Genomic DNA, 18,003 nt, shown 5'->3' with positions numbered 1-18,003 from the left:
GGGGGATTTGGAACATGGCAAAGAGCAGGAGTAACACAATTGAGAGATCTGTTTGTAGATGGGACGTTTGCAAGTCTGGAGCGCTGACCGAAAAATATGGGTTGCCCCAGGGGAATGCATTCCGGTATATGCAACTGAGGGCTTTTGCGAGGCAACAGGTGAGGGAATTCCCGCAGCTCCCGACGCAGGGGGTGCAGGACAGAGTGATCTCAAAGACATGGGTGGGGGACGGTAAGGTATCAGACATATATAGGGAAATGAGGGACGAGGGGGAGATTATGGTAGATGAGCTGAAAGGGAAATGGGAAGTTAGAGGTGGGGGAGGAGATTGAGGAGGGGCTGTGGGCTGATGCCCTAAGTAGGGTAAACTCATCGTCCTCGTGTGCCAGGCTAAGCCTGATACAATTTAAGGTGTTACACAGGGCGCATATGACTGGAGCACGGCTCAGTAAATTTTTTGGAGTAGAGGATAGGTGTGCGAGATGCTCGAGAAGCCCAGCGAATCACACCCACATGTTCTGGTCATGTCCGGCACTACAGGGGTTTTGGGTGGGGGTGACAAAGGTGCTTTCGAAGGTGGTGGGGGTCCAGGTCAAACCAAGCTGGGGGTTGGCTATATTCGGGGTTGCAGCAGAGCCGGGAGTGCAGGAGGCGAAAGAGGCTGATGTTTTGGCCTTTGCGTCCCTAGTAGCCCGGCGCAGGATACTGTTGATGTGGAAGGAAGCCAAGCCCCCGGGTGTGGAGACCTGGATAAATGACATGGCAGGGTTTATAAAGCTGGAACGGATTAAGTTCGTCCTAAGGGGATCGGCTCAAGGGTTCACCAGGCGGTGGCAACCGTTCGTCCAATACCTCACAGAAAGATAGAGGGAATGGAAAAGAAGAAGACAGCAGCAGCAACCCGGGGGGGGGGGGGGGGGAGAAGAGGTGGAGGAGGAACCAGAAGGACTCTCAGGGATGTTAGTGTATAAGTATAATATGTATAGGTTGTTGTAATAGGTAATTGTATACTGGACGGCTGAATTGTATTTTTTGGAGGGTATTTATTTGGGACAAGGCAGTTGCCATTTAGTTTTGTTTTTTTCAATTTTGATGTTGTTTATATATTATTTATTTCTTGTTTAAAAAACTGGCCATTGTTATTTATATTGTTATATTACTGTGTGAAAGATACACAATGTACTGTTATGGTTGGCCAAAAATTTTGAATAAAATATATTTTTTTTAAAACCAGTGAAATCGGATGATGTGACTCACACTACTCCGGGTCTGTCCCTCAGCCCAATCGGGGCCCCCAATCCCTGCACCTTCTCATCACTTGACACCGCCGGAGCTTGCCGACTCTCTGCAACGTCTCCTTCTCGTCCTCCCCCCAGATCCTCTTCCTTCATCTTTTATGGGCGGCACGGTAGCACAGTGGTTAGCACGGTTGCTTCACAGCGCCAGGGTCCCAGTTTCGATTCCCGGCTTGAGTCACTGTCTGCACGTTCTCTTCGTGTCCGTGTGGGTTTCCTCCAGGTGCTCCAAATTCCTCCCACAAGTCTCGAAAGACGTGCTGTTAGGTGAATTGGACATTCTGAATTCTCCCTCAGTGTACCCGAACAGGCGCCAGAGTGTGGGGACTAGGGGATTTTCACAGCAACGTCATTGCAGTTAGTGTAAGCCTACTTGTGACACTAATAAAGGTTACTATAACCGTACCAACCTATTAAAACTTATTCTTAAACTAATATAATCTCTAACCATATTCTTTGACATTTACTTACAGGTCTGGTGATCGTCCGACGTTCGTGGACCGACCCACATGACCCGACCCGGTAGGACACATCCAGTGATCCGGCCCTCACCTCGATCTGGAAGCGGAAGAGGCCCGACGCAGAGGCACGACCCCGACCAGAAATTGACAAAGCCCCTGGAGTGCCCGACCTGGCCTATGGAGCATCCGAACCGGCTCCCAACCACGTGAGCCTGTCCGACCTGGAGAGGCCGGTTTCACAGAAACATCGCTCACTCCTGTCTCGCCAGATTGTGCCATCCAACCGGAGGGCTTCTCAATACACCAGATTAGACTGCACGGCGCCCTTCGGGTAAGGCGAAGGGTGGAGGGGTTTGCCTCTTCATCAACACCTCCTGGTGTTCAGACATACTGCTCCCCAGACATGAAACACCTGACTGTGAAGTGTCGAACAGACTACCTTCCACGGGAGTTCACTTCTGCCATCATCACAGCGGACTACATTCCAACCCCAGATGGAAGTGAAGGCGGCGTTTGATGAATTGTACACCGCTATAAACAATTATGCAACAATACCCAGAGGCCTTGTTCATCGTGGCCGAAGACTTTAACCAGGCCAACCTCAAGAGTGTACTGACAAAATTCCACCAACACATCTCCTGCCCCACCAGGGGCCCCAACATCATTGACCACTGCTACACAAACGTCAAGGGGACCTACCGACCAACCCCTGACCCCATTTTGGAAAATCGGATCACAAGTCTGTGCTCCTTCTCCCGTAAGCAGTAACTTAAGTAGGAGAATCCAGTTAAAACTGTGCAATACTGGTCCAAGACAACGGAAGAACATAGAACGATATCGTGGGCCGAAGGGCCTGTACTGCACTGTATAGCTGCTACACGACTGATTGGAGTCAGTGGACTGGTCCACATCCAAGAACTCAGTGGCCAACCTAGATGAGTATGCCACCACCATCACTGACGGCTCCAATTCCATCTACATGTTTGCTGATGACACGACCGTAGTGGGTCGGATCTCAAACAACGATGAGTCAGGGTACAGGATTGATATAGAGAACCTAGAGGCAATAGTCTGTCCGTTAATGTCAGCAAAACGAAGGAGCTGGTCACCTACTTCAGGAAGCGAAGTGTCGTACACACCCTAAGCGGGATTCTCCCGAATCCCCGCGCTGACCCGCGCCGGCGTAAAAAGCGGTGCGAACTACTCCGGTGTCGGTCCGACCAGAAGTGCACTTCCTTGGACTAGACCGGCGGCGGAGGGGTTGGCACCGCACCAACCGGCGCAAGCTAGTGCATGTGCAGAACCGCTGCCGTGGTTCCGTGCATGCGCAGACCGGCCGGCGTATTCTAGTGCATGCGCAGGGGGGTGTCATCTCCGCGCCGACCATGGCGGAGCCCTGTAGAGGGCGGCACGGAAGGAAAGAGTCCCCCCACGGCCCAGGCCCGCCCACAGATCAGTGGGCCCCGATCGCGGGCCAGGCCACCGTGGGGGCCCTCCCCGGGGCCGGATCCCCCCGCGCCTCCCCAACAACTGCACCAGCCGGCCTACCAGCCAGGTCTCGCAGTGTTGGACCATGTCCAATCCACGCCGGCGGGGCTGGCCAGAAACAGACGGCCGCTCGGCCCATCGGGGCCCGGAGAATTGCTAGGGGGCCCGCTGCCAACAGCACCCAACCGGCACGGCGTGATCTCCGCCCCCGCCAGAAAACCGGCACCAGAGAATACGGCAGCTGGCGGCGGAGCGGGATTCATGTCGCCCCTCGGGGATTCTCCGACCCGGCGGGGGGTCGGAGAATCCCGCCCCCTGTCTGCATCAATGGTGCCGTGGGGGAGATGGTTGACAGCTTCAAATTCTTAGGTGTAAACATCGCCTCACATCTGTCCTGGTCCACCCACATCGACGCTATGACCAAGAAAGCACAACAGTGCCTATACTTCCTCAGGAAATTAAGGAAATCCAGCATGCTCACAATGACTCTTACCAATTTTAACAGATGCACCATAGAAAGCATCCTATCTGGCTACATCGTAGCCTGGTATGGCAACTGCTCGACCCAAGACCATAAGAAACTACAGAGAGTCATGAACACAGCCCAGTCCATCACGTGAACCCACCTCCCATCCATTGACTGTCTACACCTCCTGCTGCCTTGGGAAAGCGGACAGCATAATCAAAGATCCCTCCCACCCAGATTATTCTTTCTTCCACCCTCTTCCATTAGGCAGAAGGTATAGAAGTCGGAGAACACACACCAACAGATTCAAAAACAGCTTCTTCCCCGCTGTTACCAGACTCCTGAATGGCCCTCATATGGACTGAACTGATCTCTCTACACATATTTCTACTGTTATAGCTCTACATTCAGTATGCTTCACTCAATGTCTATGTCCATGTATTTACATTGTGTATTTACCATATGTGCTATGTTTTTCATGAATGGAACAATCTGTCTGGAAGGTATGCAGAACAATACTTTCACTGTATCTCGGTACACAATAAATCTAAATCCTCCACTCTTGGGAACTCCAGCCTGTCGAAGAACGGTCTCATATCCTCCTCCCCGATCAGTGGCTCCAATGCATACAGCCTTCGATAGAAGGCCTCAAAGACCCCATTCACCCCCTCTGGCTCCGACACCACTGTGCCTCTCTGATCCCTCACCCTTCCAATCTCTCTCAACACTGCCTGCTTCCTCAACTGATGTGCCAATACCTGCTCTCTTTTTTCCCCGTACTCATAAACAGCCTCTCTGGCCCTCCACAGCTGCCGTAACCGCCTTTTCCATGGACATAAACCCAAACTCTGCCTGGATCATCGGTCTCTCCTTGGGTGACACCTCCTCCAGATCTACCAAATATCTACCGTCCACCCTCAGGATGTCCTCAATTCACCTCCGTCTCTCCTCCCATTCCACGCTCTCCCTATGTGCCCGAATCAAAATAAATTGCCCCCTTACTACTGCCTTCAATGCCTCTCACAGCGTGGAGGCCATGGCCTCCCCTGCATTATTCAGCTCCACATAAATTTGAATGGCCACCCTCGCCGTCTCACAGATGACCTTTGTCCGCCAGCAATCCCATATCCAGCCTCAACTGCAGGTGCTCAGCCTCCCCATACACCACCCGCAGATCCACCCGGTGCGGCGCGTGGTCAGAATCCACGATCCCCGAATACTCTGAATCAACTACCCCCGCCAACAGCGCCTTATCCAGTACAAAGCCCGTACCGGCCTCCCCTTAGGTGCCGGTTTTTTCACACTAACTTCATTGAAGCCTACTGTGACAAAAAGTACGAAAACTCCTTCACCTCCCAAACCGCCACAGGTTCCACAGGTTCGCATACGTTCCACATAGTTGATGACCTTCAGGGACCTAGGGCACGACCGGTCTAACCTAAGATCCAGAACCGTATTGAAATCTCCCTCCATAATCAGCCGATGTGTGTCGACGTCCGGAATCTTCCCTAAAACCTGCCTCAAAAAATCCACGTCATCCCAGTTTGGGGCATAAACATTCAATAGCACCACAGGTTTCCCCTCCAACTTCCCGCTAACCATCAAGTACCTGCTCCAGGGCCGGCTACGATACTGCCAACCTCAAAGGCCACTCCCCTAGTCTTCATATCCAACCCCAAGTGGAACACCTGCATCGCCCCTTCCTCAGCCTCGTCTGATCCCCCAGATTCAGTTGCATCTCCTGAAGAAACACAACATCCACCTCTAAGTGTGCGAAAACACGCGACCATTTAACCGGCCTGTTCAGCCCCTGCGCATGCCACATAATCAACCGGGTCAAGAAGGGGGGGCTCTTTGCCTCCACTTCCTTGCCGGTTAGCCATTTCCCTTCTTTACCCAATGCCGCCCACCCAGTCCATGCCCCATACATCTCCGGGTCCTCCCCAAGATGTCCACCTCCATCCCTCCTCAATCAACTGCGCCACACCAACATTTTCTACATCAGCATCCCTCCACTTCTCCCCCCAAAAACCAAACCGAAAACCAACCCATCCCTCCCTCCTCCTTCGAGCCCCCATTTCACTCCCGTTAACTAGCTAACCAGCTAGCATGTGCCCGCCCCCCCTCCCAACCCGGGGCCTCAGTTTACCCCTCTTCCTTAAATCCGCCCCTCAACCCCCATATCCCGAAACCCAAACCTAAACGAAAACACACTCACTTCTCCGCTTCTATTCTCATACAATTCACCAATCCACCCATCCTATAAACCCACATTTAACATCTCCACAGTTCAGTGTCCTCACACTCCTCCCAGTCTCTCATAAACTCACTCGCCTCCTCAGACTTACCAAAATAAAACTACCGATTTCGATGTGTGACCAACATCCCTCACTTAGAATCATTTTATCCTTATAGTGCAGGAGACCATTCAGCCCATGAGTCTGCACTGACCCTCTGACAGTGTACTTCACCCAAGCTCACTCTCCCACCCTATCCCATTAACCGCTTAATCTAACCGACACATCTTTTTGGACATGGAGGTGCAATTTAGCTTGGCCAATTGATCTAACCTGCACATCTTTGGACTATGTGAGGAAACCGGAGCACCCAGAGAAAACCTACGCAGGCACGGGGAGAAAGTGCAAACTCCACACAGGCAGTGACCCAAGGCCGGAATTAAACCTGGGTCCCTGGCGCTGTGATGCAGAAGTGCTAACCATTGTGTCACCGTGTCGGACTCTCACTTGGGAGTGACTTCACCCCCTCCTTGATGGCACCATTGATCCGATTGTAGCCAGCTCGGCGCTCGGCCAGCTCCACACCCAGTTCCTGGTATATTCTCAGCTTGCTCTCCTCCCAGGTGCACTCCTTCGTCTGCCATTTCATGATTTTCTCCTTATCAAAAAAATGATGCATCCTCATTACCATCGCACGCGGCAGCTCCCCCGCCTTCAGCGTCCCCATCAGCGTCTCCAGTATATTTGCCACATATTTAGCGGCCTGCATTCCTTCGATCTCCTCAGGTATCCACACGATCTTGAGATTCTGCCTTCTAGAGCAGTTCCTGAGGTCCTCCACCTTCTCCCTCAACCTCTTTTGGCTATCTGCCACCAGCACCATCTCTGCCTCAAGCAAGATTAGCCAGTCCTCATGCTCCCCCATCGATTCATCCACCTTCTGGAGTGCAAGGTCCTGCGCCTACCGTCTGTGCTCCACTCTCTCGATAGCTGCCCTAAGAGGCTCCACCACCTTAGCCAGGTCCTCGGAGGCCTCTTTCCTCTGCTACTGGAACTTGTTCAAAAAATTTGTGAGCTGCTCTGTAGACCACGAGGCAGGCAACGGTGCCCCAGGGCCTTCTGCCATCTTTTTCTGTGTCCCAGCTCGACTATTCTCGCAGTCAAGCTGCTGTCTCTTTTTTGTTACATTCCTCGTTTGGTCAGCCATAAACCGGCCCCGACAGGAGTATTGCAACCCTTCAGTGCTTATACACCACTCGCCAGCAAACACCCCTTAAATCAGGTGGGGAATGACTAGAACATTCCACCTCGAGCGGGAGCCACCAAACGTGTGACCACTCACTCCATGGTCGCCACCGGAAGTCCGGCATCCTCATTTCGACAGAGACAGAGACAGGAACGTCTTGGGATTGAATCTTTTGAACTCAGAGGAAACATTTTTGGATAGCATTCGACTACTATTCAAAGTGGAAAGCGGTAAACGGTCAACATGGTCATACGTCTGAGGCAGTCATTGTGTCACTGAATTAAATATTTGCCACGTTTCAGACCTCACCATTTTGGACAACAGCCCATAGTTTGCTGACGAATACTTCAGGGAGTTGACTGAATCTTGCGGGTTTGTCCACACAATTAGCTCGCTGAGATTTGCACAAGCTAATAGTAAGGCTAAAAGGCTTAATTTGAGCAGAACAATGTTATTGACCTGCCACTAAGTTTTCGTTCCACCCCGCGCAGAGTGGTCTGGCTTTGTGCGAGCTTTTAATGGGAAGAAGGCTGAGGGCTCGAACCTTCCGCACACACTTATGCCCTGACAGCAGCAGATTTGGGCACGGTGAGGGAGAAGAAAATGAGTAAGGTTCTAGTCAAATGCAGAACTACAATAATCGCCCCAGAGTACATAAAATACCAGCCTCCAGCCTGGAGAATCAATGTTGATTTGACTCATCATGGCCAAATTTTTGAGAAAACACACCTATGATCCGTGATCCTACCTTGTGGAGACAGAAAATGGTAGAGTGCGAAGGAACAGAATGTACTAGTTTTGACAAGAAGGCGATCTTCCACAGAATTGACCAGTTCTTCAGACCTGGAATATGGCCTGGACTGTGACAGGCATCCTCTGACAATTCTCATCCTGCCCAACAGAGTTCGAGAGAATGTATGAACAGCTCAAATTCTCAAATCTTCTCCGAGAGCTGAGAACACGGCTGGGTAGACTGCTGAAACCACAGCAGTTATCTCTGTGAATCAGAGATTAAGTCAGAGACTTGGAGAGAGATGTAGCGAAAGGGGTTAATGTGAATACACAAATTAGACAGTTCACGTCATCTTGGGGAAGTGATGCAAGATCAGATGACTACCATGATCAGGTTCTCCTTGCAGCCGCGTGGCAAGAATAAAGTTTCATTCTCGATGTAGTTATTCTTTATGTTCCGAATAAAGTTGATGTTAAACCCTACCTCAAAGACTCAAATAAGTCATTAACAGCACGTCGAACAAAAGAACATTAGAAAATGGTTGTAAATCTTTGGAATTCCCAAACCCAGAGTTGAGGGTGCACCATCATTGAATATATTTAAGGTTGAAACACAAATTTTTGGTGTGTAAAGAAATCAAGAGGAAAGTGGAATTGAAACCCAAGATCAGCAATGCTCATACTGAATAGCAGAGCAGGCTGGATGGGCTGAATGGTCTACTCCTGCCCCATCTCCTTCAAAAACTACCTTTTACAAGTTTGTGATGAGTGTCACTGGTTAGTCCATGCCTTTCTAACTGTTCCAATAACTTTATCCTTAGTACAAATACAAAACCAGCAGACCTTCAAGTGCTCTGAGAGGTACACTAAGATGTGAATCTTTCTGAGCAGCAGATAAGATTTTTCTGTAATCACTTGTTTCATGATCAGCTGAAATGGAGCTGACCCTCTAATGAAACAGGACTGACAGTGCCATTTCCTTGTGCTTCACCCATTTCACATGAGTAACACTTCATGACTGTAAAATACTCTGACCCAGGAAGAGCAAAACTCTCTGAACTGTGTCTTTTGAATTAATGCAAGTACTAATGATGGAATTCTATCAGTCACCAGTTAAGTTGAATGTCCACAGTTTTAACCACCAGGGTAAAATGGGATGCAAGTAGTATTTTGTGCTGGTTGGTAAATTCAGTGCAGACTAAAATCTTCAAGGAACTGCTAAACATGGTTTGAATGCCATCATCAAGACCTATGAATGAAGGACTCTGCTATGAACTATTTATTCACACACCACTAAAAGTTTGATCTAAATTGCATTTATATAGCATCATTATTATGGGAAATTGTCCTAAAGAGGCAAAAGGAAAAACTGATGAGAGAGGTAATATTACTTGGGGGTAGCCAAAGGCTTCCTAAAAGAGGCGGGTTTATGAAGTATGTTTAAAAATGGACAGGGGTTGAGCCAACTTCCGGTGGCGGCATGTAGGAGGAAGTTGCACGTTGGGCGGCTCCAGCTCGAGGCGTGATTTTTTTAATTTTTTTAAAGAGTTTAAGACCCGGTTCAGGGGCAATTGTTTCGCAATTGAGTGCAGGAGGGCATAGGGAAAGAGGGGGATGTCGAAAAACCAAAAGAAAGCTGCCGTGAAGAAGGGAGTGCGTGAAGGTTCGCCGTCGAGCGAAAGGGTCAGCTTGGTTGCTAGAAAGATGGCGGAGGCTTGGTGGCTGGGTTGGGCCGCACTGCTTACGGCAGAAAAGATGACCGAGATGATGGCTTTGAATCTGTTTGCAAAGCACATGGAGGTGATGAGGAAGGAGATGGTGGCGCCGCTGAAGGTGCTGGTGGAGGAGGCAATTGCCCCGGTGAAGGTGGCTGTGTCGAAGGCATCAGCCAAGGTGCGGGAGCAGGGTGAGAAAATGAAGGGAATGGAGGAAGCCATGTTGCAGCACAACGATCAACTCACCTCGATGGGTGAGGGCTGCAGAGGGTGGTCAAGGCCAACAAAGGGCTGCGAGCTAATTTGGAGCATCTGGAAAACAGATCAAGGCGGCAAAACTCGAGGATCGTGGGCCTGCCCGAAGGGGTGGAGCGCCCGAGGTCGACTGAGTACTTTGCCAAGATGTTTACGGAGATGGTCGGGGAAGGAGAAGATCCCTCCTGGTACAAACATGGATAGGGTTCATCGGTCATTGAGGCCTAAACCAAAGACGAATGAGCCGCCAGGAGCAGTGATTGATTAATTCCACGGGTACCGAGTTGGGTGAAGCAAAAGCCGAAGGTGCAGTGGGCTGGACTGGTACACGTATATACCAGAACTTAACTGTGGGGTTGGCGAGGAGACGGGCAACCTTCGGCCGAGTGAAGACGGCATTGTATAACAGCGGTGTGCGGTTTGGCGTAGTGTACCCAGCGAAGTTGAGGGTGGCCAACAGCTCCAGAGACATTTATATCGAGACAGTGGAAGCGGCGGAGGCGTTAGTGAAGGCGGAAGGATTGGGGCAGAAGTGAAGAATGGGACTGAGGACTGGTCTTGGACCGAGGGAGAGGACATGGAAGAATGTATATAGTTGTATTTTTTATTTCATGCTGCTATATGTAAAATGAGGTAGAATTGTTGTTTTGGATGAGGTAAGGAGGGGGGGGGGGGGTTATTGCCTTTTTTTTTTCTGTAGCGACTTTTTTTTCTGGGGGTTTGTATGTTTGCACTGAATTTGTCTGTTTGAAGGGGATATCAATTTTTTTTTGTTTTTCTGGGACCGGGCAGGGGAGGGGCGGGGAGGGGGGCCTGGGCAGGGGCCCCCACACTCGCAAGCTTAAGTCAGCTAGTGAACAGAGGTATGGGGGGGGAGCTAGTTTTCATCAGTTAGCCACGGAAAAGGTGGTGTGCCAATTGAGGCGGGTGAGGGGAGCGGTTTATGGAGTATGGGACAAGGTGGGGAGTATGTTGGCAGGCCAACTTCGGAAGGAGGTGGCGGCGAGGGAAATTATCCAGGTGCGGGACAGGACAGGGAAATTGGTGGTGGCCCCGGGCCAGATTAACAGGGTATTTGAAGAGTGCTATGAAACTTTGTGTAGGTCAGAGCTGCCGGGGGAAGATCAGGGGATGTGGGAGTTCTTGGACGGTCTGGAGTACCCGAGGTTGGGGGGAGGAAGATAGGGCCACATTGGAGAGGTCGGTAGGGGAACAGGAGATAAAGGAGGCAATTGGGAGGATGCAGTCAGGGAAGGTGGCAGGACCAGATTGGTTCCCAATGGAGTATTATAAGAAATTTAAGGACAAGTTGCGTCGCTGATGGTGGGGCTATTTGAGGAGGCGCTAGGGAAGGGGGTGCTACCACAAACATTGGGGCAGGTCTCAATCTCCTTGTTGCTGAAGAAAGATAAGGACCCGACGGAGTGCAGGTCGTACAGGCCTATATCGCAACTGAATGTGGGTGTGAAAATATTAGCGACGGTACTGGCGGCTAGGTTGGAGTGGTATTTCCTAAAGATGATAGGGGAGGGCCAGACGGGGTTCATGAAAGGGAGGCAGCTATTCTCTAATATTAGGAGGGTGCTAAATGTAGTCATGTAGTAGTCATGATGGCAGCGGAACTGAAGGAGAGGTGGTGGTTGCGCTAGATGCGGAAAGGGCATTTGATCGAGTAGAATGGGATATTTGATTGCGGTTCTTGAGAGATTTGGGATCGGGCCGAGATACATGGAGTGGGTACAGCTGTTTTCCAAGTAACAAGGATGAGCGTCCACACAAACAATACGAGTTTGGGGTACTTCGCTCTGCACTGGGCGACCGGGCAGGGATGTCCGATGTCCCCTCTGTTATTTGCGTTAACGATTGAGCCTCTGGCCATCGTGCTGAGGAGCTCAGGATTGTGTCTATTACTGTATGTATCAGAGCCAGGTGAATCGATGGGGGGTATATTGGAGATTCTCTGAACGTTTGGGTCCTTTTCGGGATATAAATTAAACCTGGGAAAAAGTGAATACTTCTTTGTGGTGCCCGGGTGGGGGCGGAAGTGCTGCCCTGCGGCAGGGCAGCAACCCACTTTAAGTATTTGGGGGTGCAGGTGGCATGGGGGGGCCTCCTACCATCTCACTACCTTGGAACCAGGGCCCCTCGGAGCCATTTTCGGGGTGTCGGACCAGCCAGGGCTGCAGGCAGGTGCGGGGGCAGATGTCTTAGCCTTCACCTCGCTGATTGCCCAGAGGTGGGTTGTTGGAATGGAGGTCAGCTTCTACACCCTGTGCCTCTGCTTGGCAAGGGGATCTACTGGAATTTTTGACTCTCGAGAAGGTGAAGTTGGAACTGAGGGGGAGGATGAAACAGTTCTACAATTCATGGGGATTGTTTTTCATGCACTTTCAAGAATTGGTTGCCATCGAACATTAGGGGGGGGTTACTGTTGGTTCTTTTTGTCCACTCTATCTAGGCCTCTCATAATTCTAAACAAGTCAATTAAAATTTCCTCTCAGCCTCCTCTGTTTCACAATAAAACAATCTTTCCTCAGTTAAAATTCTCAATTTATGGCATCACGTTCATAAATCTCCTCTGTACCCTCTCTAATGTGATCACATTCTTCCTCTGATGCACTGATCAGAACTATACAAAGTACTCCAGCTGCAGTCCAACCAGTATTTATGCAGTTCTACCATCACCTTCCTGCTCTTAAACTGTAAACCTCAGCCAATAAAGAAAGTATCATATATGCCTCCTTGAGAGTACTGTACATGTTGAAATTGATTCGTGTTTCCAGAAGTTGTTACCAAGAGACAACATACAGAAAGAGGAAGAGGCCAAGAATGAATACTTGTGGAATTTTAAGAATTATCTGAAGATGCTCTGGTAACGATTGGATTTTAAAGTGAAGTTATCACAAAACCAAGCATATTCCCACTGATTGCAAGTGGTATCAAGATAGCTTGTGCAATTCTTTGCACCCAGTGTCAGATCACTTGGCAGATGCCTGTAATCAAATTGGACAATATAGCACAAGGAAATGCTACTGAAAAAGACTAATGTTTTATGTATCTCACAGTTTAAATCTCTCACCAAGTTAGTCATTTATATACAACAAGGATCCACAAAGAGGAAGGTGAATCCAACCCGGCCAATTACCACCCATCAGTCTATTCTTCATCATCAGCAAAGTTAATGAAGGGATCTTCTTCAATGCTATCAAGCAAAACTTACCTCGCAATAGCCTGCTCATTGACACTCAGAATTCCACTATGGCCTCAGCTCCTGACTTTATTACAGCCTTGGTCCAAACATGGACAAAAGAGCTGAACTTAAGAAGTGAGATGAAAGTGAATATTCTTGACATGAAGGCAGCATCTGACTGAATGTGGCATCAAGGAGCCCCAGCTAAACTGGAGTCCATGGAAATCAGGGGGGAAACTCTCCAGCAGTTGAAGTCATATCTAGCACAAAGGATATGTGGTTTTTGGAGGTCAGTCATCCCAGTTCCAGGACATCACTGCAGGAGTTACTCAGGTTTGTGCCCGAGGCCCAACCATCTTCAGCTACTTCATCAATGACCTCCCCCCCATCATAAGGTCAGAAGTGGGGATGTTCGCTGATGATTTCACAACGTTTAGCACCATTCACGACGCCTCAGATACCGAAGCAGTCCATGTCCAAACGCACCTACCCGGTTACCTTTGGCCAGAAAATAAACTTGACTAGCCACATCAATACTCTGGCAACAGAAGGTCAGAAGCTGAGAATTCTGCGGTGAGTAACTCACTTCCTGACTCCCCAAAGCCTGTTCACCATCTACAAGGCACAAATCAGACGTGATGGATGAGTGCCTGGATGAGTGCAACTCCAACAACACTCAAGAAGCCCAACACCATTGGGACAAATGTACCTGCTTGACTGCCACCCCGTTCAGCACCATCAACATTCATTCCCTCCACCACTGATTTACAAGATGTACTGCAGCAGCTCACCAAGGTTCCTGAAACATCACCTTCCAAACCCATGACCTGCTACCATCAAAAAGGACAAAGGCAGCAGAGCAGACATATGTAAGCACCACCATTTCCCCTCCAAGCTATGCACCATCCTGACATCCATGGACCTATATTGTCATTCCTTCACTATCGCTTGGTCAAAATCCTGGAACTCCCTTGCTAATAACGCTGTAGATGCATCTACACCACATGCACTGTAGCAATTCAAGTCAGCAGCAGCTCACCACCACCTTCTCAAGGGCAATGAGTGGTGGGCAATAAAGCTGACCTAATGAACCAATTTTTAAAAATCATCAAGAGGGAAAAATGACCAGAAAACCTGTTTTAGAGGCATTGGTTAGAGAACCTCCCTGCTCATTTTCAAAAAATTGAACCCAAGGGGCAGACAGCACCTTAAATAATGCCATATTTCAATGAAATGTTAAGCACTGAAGTCAAAACTAGTCTAGACTGGACGCTCAAACCTCTGAAATGTCAAACAAACTCATGGTCTTGTGACTCAGAGGCAAGCGAGCTACCACTAAGCTAAATCTGGCATAATTGGAGACAAGCAGTTATATAAAATAGTTCTAAACAAAAGTGTGTTTGCCCAGGATTTTATTGCATGCGTTGTGACAGCTGGAGAAGTCAGAACAGGCAAAAACCTAGCTACAGGCCTCATGTATTCTCAGTTACTAGTATCCTATGGCCTAGAAAGTATAGTGATGGGAAGAAAATGGAAGAGGGGAGAAATTATAGTGAATTACCTTCAAAAAACTTACGCACACATTTAAAATACCTTATTGAGTTCTTCTATTCTTCTTATTAAGTAAGGATTACTGGAAGAGTTTTCAAAGTAAACATAGTCTGTAACAAAAAAAAATGAAATCCAGTGAAGTCACATTAACGTTCCCAACAACAGTGTTTCCATGCAATTCCCAAAGGCTAGTAGTTAAGACCAAAATGTATTGATCTCCGTTCTGGTAGTAACAGAGCACATGTCACAAATGACCCCAGTACTGCCAAATTAAGAAGAATCAAATCAGCCAGGGTTTCCGCTCCTGACCTGGTGACTGAAGTGAAGATACATTTGAGCTTGGTTCTGATGGCATCCACAATAAGCCGAACTGGCCTCAGCCCCAAGGGCTCCTACATTTAAAAAACCTGCCAGCACTCTGGGCAATATTTTAACTTGCTAATAACTCCTCCAATTGCAGAGTTAAATCAGGGCCCTCGTATATAATAATGGGGCTCGGAAAGTTAAATTATAAAATTGCATAAACTTGACTCGTATTCCCTTAGTATTGAGGGGTAACCTGATCGAGATGTTCAAAATGTTGAAAGGATTTGCTAGATAGAAACCACTGCCTTTGGTGGGAGAAATCGAGAACATGTGGGTATAATCCTAAAATTAGGGCTTCTGTAATTTTCTAACTCAAAAGGCAGCAAATGCTGAGGTCAATTGTGCTCAACAGATTTTTGTTCAGTATGGGAATTGAGGGAGTTGGAGCAATGGCAGGTTAATGGATTTGAGTAACAGATCAGACTTGAAAAAATGAATGCAAACCAAGCTCGAGGGGATGAATGGCCTCCTGTTGTTCTTAGTATACCCACCTTGGCTCACATGCGAACAGCATTAAATTGGGGGGGACCAGAAAAAAAAATGGAACAGCACTCACAGCATCCATGGCTTAATGGGAGTCAAAGTGACGAAAACTATCTATAATCTCTTTTCCTCCCCAAATTGAGCACAACATATTCGAAATTCCAATACTGGTGCAGCAACAACAACAAAAAACATTTAAGATACTAACTTTTCCCTTTGCTCAAAAAATGTATTTTAAGCCACCACCCCATGGGCTTGGGACACCGGTTGTTTCTTTCCTAAATCCCAACGTTAGCCTTTCAATTCACAGTGACATAAAGCTTCTCCTCACACGAGTTGTTGACAAATAAATGGCTGTCTGAAAATCCCCCCGGGTAGAGTGAGGTAAGGGAGGGAATGAGGGAGATCATGGGCCGGCATCTTACAGGTTAACAGAAAGTGGTGGCAGCCCTAACGCTGATGATCTGCCCGGTGATGCTGCAGCCGTGCTATTTCGGGTGAAAATTTGAAGAAAAAAAATGTTGTGCTTCGAGAAAGGTGACATCTTTTCCTCCCGAGATAAATGCGGTTTCTGAAGCCTTTGTTTGGGTGCACAGTTTCACCGGGGGAGGGGAAGAGAGACTGGGTTGGGATTAATGGGGGTGATTATTGAGGGAGGGATGGCTTTTGTTCTGCCACTGAAGGGGAAGAGGGAGGAGCGGTGGCAGCGCACCCCGGGTTGTTAAGGTACAGGCCTAACACTGAGGGTGAGTAAGTGTCACTTCGCCATTTTCCTCTCTGATAAGAAATGTGTTTGATCAGAGTCATTGACCCCCCCCCCCCCTCCCCCCCAAAAAAACCCCAACACCGCCTCACGCACAACTAGTGCGAATAAAAAGTCAAACAACCACTTCGGGGAACTTTGCAAAATATTAAAGAGTCGTGTTTTTTTTTGGGGGGGGGGTGGAAATCTTCCATCAAGTGAGTCCTGACGGTGAACTTGCCCAATTATATTTTCTTCCGTTTTTTATTCACACGTTTTTTAAAAAGTGTCATTTACTTCTGTAGTTGCACAAGACGAATTAATAAACAATAACGTCGGCGAGTTCTTGATCAATTTTACAAACTGATCATCTCTCTCCCCCCCCCCCCCCCCGGCCGCCAATTTAAATCAATAAACAAACACCAACTGGCACCTACCTCCGACCCTGTACATATTTGCCGCCATTCCGCCCCCTTTATTATTGTTTTTTTTTTAAACCTACCCCCCCACCCGGTTAGGGAGAAGCTGATGGTGGACCCGAGCTTGGGGAGGAGGCGGTGCTTCTCCCGCTTTCCTGCCTCCCGCCGTCTTTCAGGGTTTCACAAGGAGGGAGGCTGCCCGCCCGGGAGCTTCCTGCTCCTCACGTCGCCTCCTGCTGTTGTGGCGGAGCCGTGGCCGAGAGGGCCACTCGGCGCCCTGGCTCCCCTCCCCCACTCCCTGCCTCCCCTCCCCCACTCCCTGCCTCCCCTCCCCCCACTCCCTGCCTCCCCTCCCCCCACTCCCTGCCTCCCCTCCCCCCACTCCCTGCCTCCCCTCCCCCCACTCCCTGCCTCCCCTCCCCCACTCCCTGCCTCCCCTCCCCCACTCCATACCCCCCAGTCCCTGCCTCCTCTCCCCCACTCCCTGGCTCCCCACCCCCCCGCTCCCCACCCCCCCGCTCCCCACCCCCCCCGCTCCCCCACCCCCCCCCACCCCCCCTCCTCCTTGGCTCCCCACCCCCCCCCCTCCTCCTTGGCTCCCCACCCCCCCCCCCTCCTCCTTGGCTCCCCACCCCCCCCCCTCCTCCTTGGCTCCCCACCCCCCCCCCCTCCTCCTTGGCTCCCCACCCCCCCCCCTCCTCCTTGGCTCCCACCCCCCCCCCCTCCCTGCTCCCCAACCCCCCCCCCCCCTCCCTGGCTCCCCAACCCCCCCCCCCCCCCTCCCTGGCTCCCCAACCCCCCCCCCCCCTCCCTGGCTCCCCAACCCCAACCCCCCCCTCCCTGGCTCCCCAACCCCCCCCCCCCCCTCCCTGGCTCCCCAACCCCCCCCCCCCCCTCCCTGGCTCCCCAACCCCCCCCCCCCCCTCCCTGGCTCCCCAACCCCCCCCCCCCCCTCCCTGGCTCCCCAACCCCCCCCCCCCCCTCCCTGGCTCCCCAACCCCCCCCCCCCTCCCTGGCTCCCAACCCCCCCCCCCCTCCCTGGCTCCCCAACCCCCCCCCCCCTCCCTGGCTCCCCAACCCCCCCCCCCAACCCCCCCCCCCCCTCCCTGGCTCCCCAACCCCCCCCCCCCTCCCTGGCTCCCCAACCCCCCCCCCCTCCCTGGCTCCCCAACCCCCCCCCCCTCCCTGGCTCCCCAACCCCCCCCCCCTCCCTGGCTCCCCAACCCCCCCCCCCTCCCTGGCTCCCCAACCCCCCCCCCCCTCCCTGGCTCCCCAACCCCCCCCCCCCACCCTCCCTGGCTCCCCAACCCCCCCCCCACCCTCCCTGGCTCCCCAACCCCCCCCCCCTCCCTGGCTC

The 18,003-nt window shown here is 50.7% G+C and overlaps 1 protein-coding gene across 11 annotated transcripts in view; it reads right to left on the bottom strand.

Moving 5' to 3' along the window:
- Positions 1-16,928, bottom strand: part of mta3 (metastasis associated 1 family, member 3) — a 435,625-nt gene extending 418,697 nt beyond the window's left edge. For 3 of the 11 annotated variants that reach the window (XM_072510285.1, XM_072510267.1, XM_072510276.1), the window contains exons 1-2: positions 15,694-15,714; positions 14,679-14,746 (exon numbers count right to left, since the gene is read on the bottom strand). Coding sequence is in view for 6 of the 11 variants with exons in the window: in XM_072510293.1 (XP_072366394.1) it covers positions 14,679-14,746; positions 15,694-15,736 (111 nt within the window). In the remaining 5 variants the exon portion in view is untranslated. Of the gene's footprint in view, positions 1-14,646; positions 14,747-15,693; positions 15,903-16,664 lie in introns of those variants that run through there. The other 8 variants (XM_072510300.1, XM_072510268.1, XM_072510343.1 and 5 more) reach the window with 8 other exon arrangements.
- Between the last annotated feature and the right edge of the window lie 1,075 nt (positions 16,929-18,003).

This window comes from Scyliorhinus torazame, chromosome 1 (genome assembly GCF_047496885.1).
Source record: "Scyliorhinus torazame isolate Kashiwa2021f chromosome 1, sScyTor2.1, whole genome shotgun sequence".
Classification (NCBI taxonomy): domain Eukaryota; kingdom Metazoa; phylum Chordata; class Chondrichthyes; order Carcharhiniformes; family Scyliorhinidae; genus Scyliorhinus; species Scyliorhinus torazame.
Note: the sequence above shows the minus strand (reverse complement) of the source record. Positions and strands in the feature narration are given on the sequence as shown.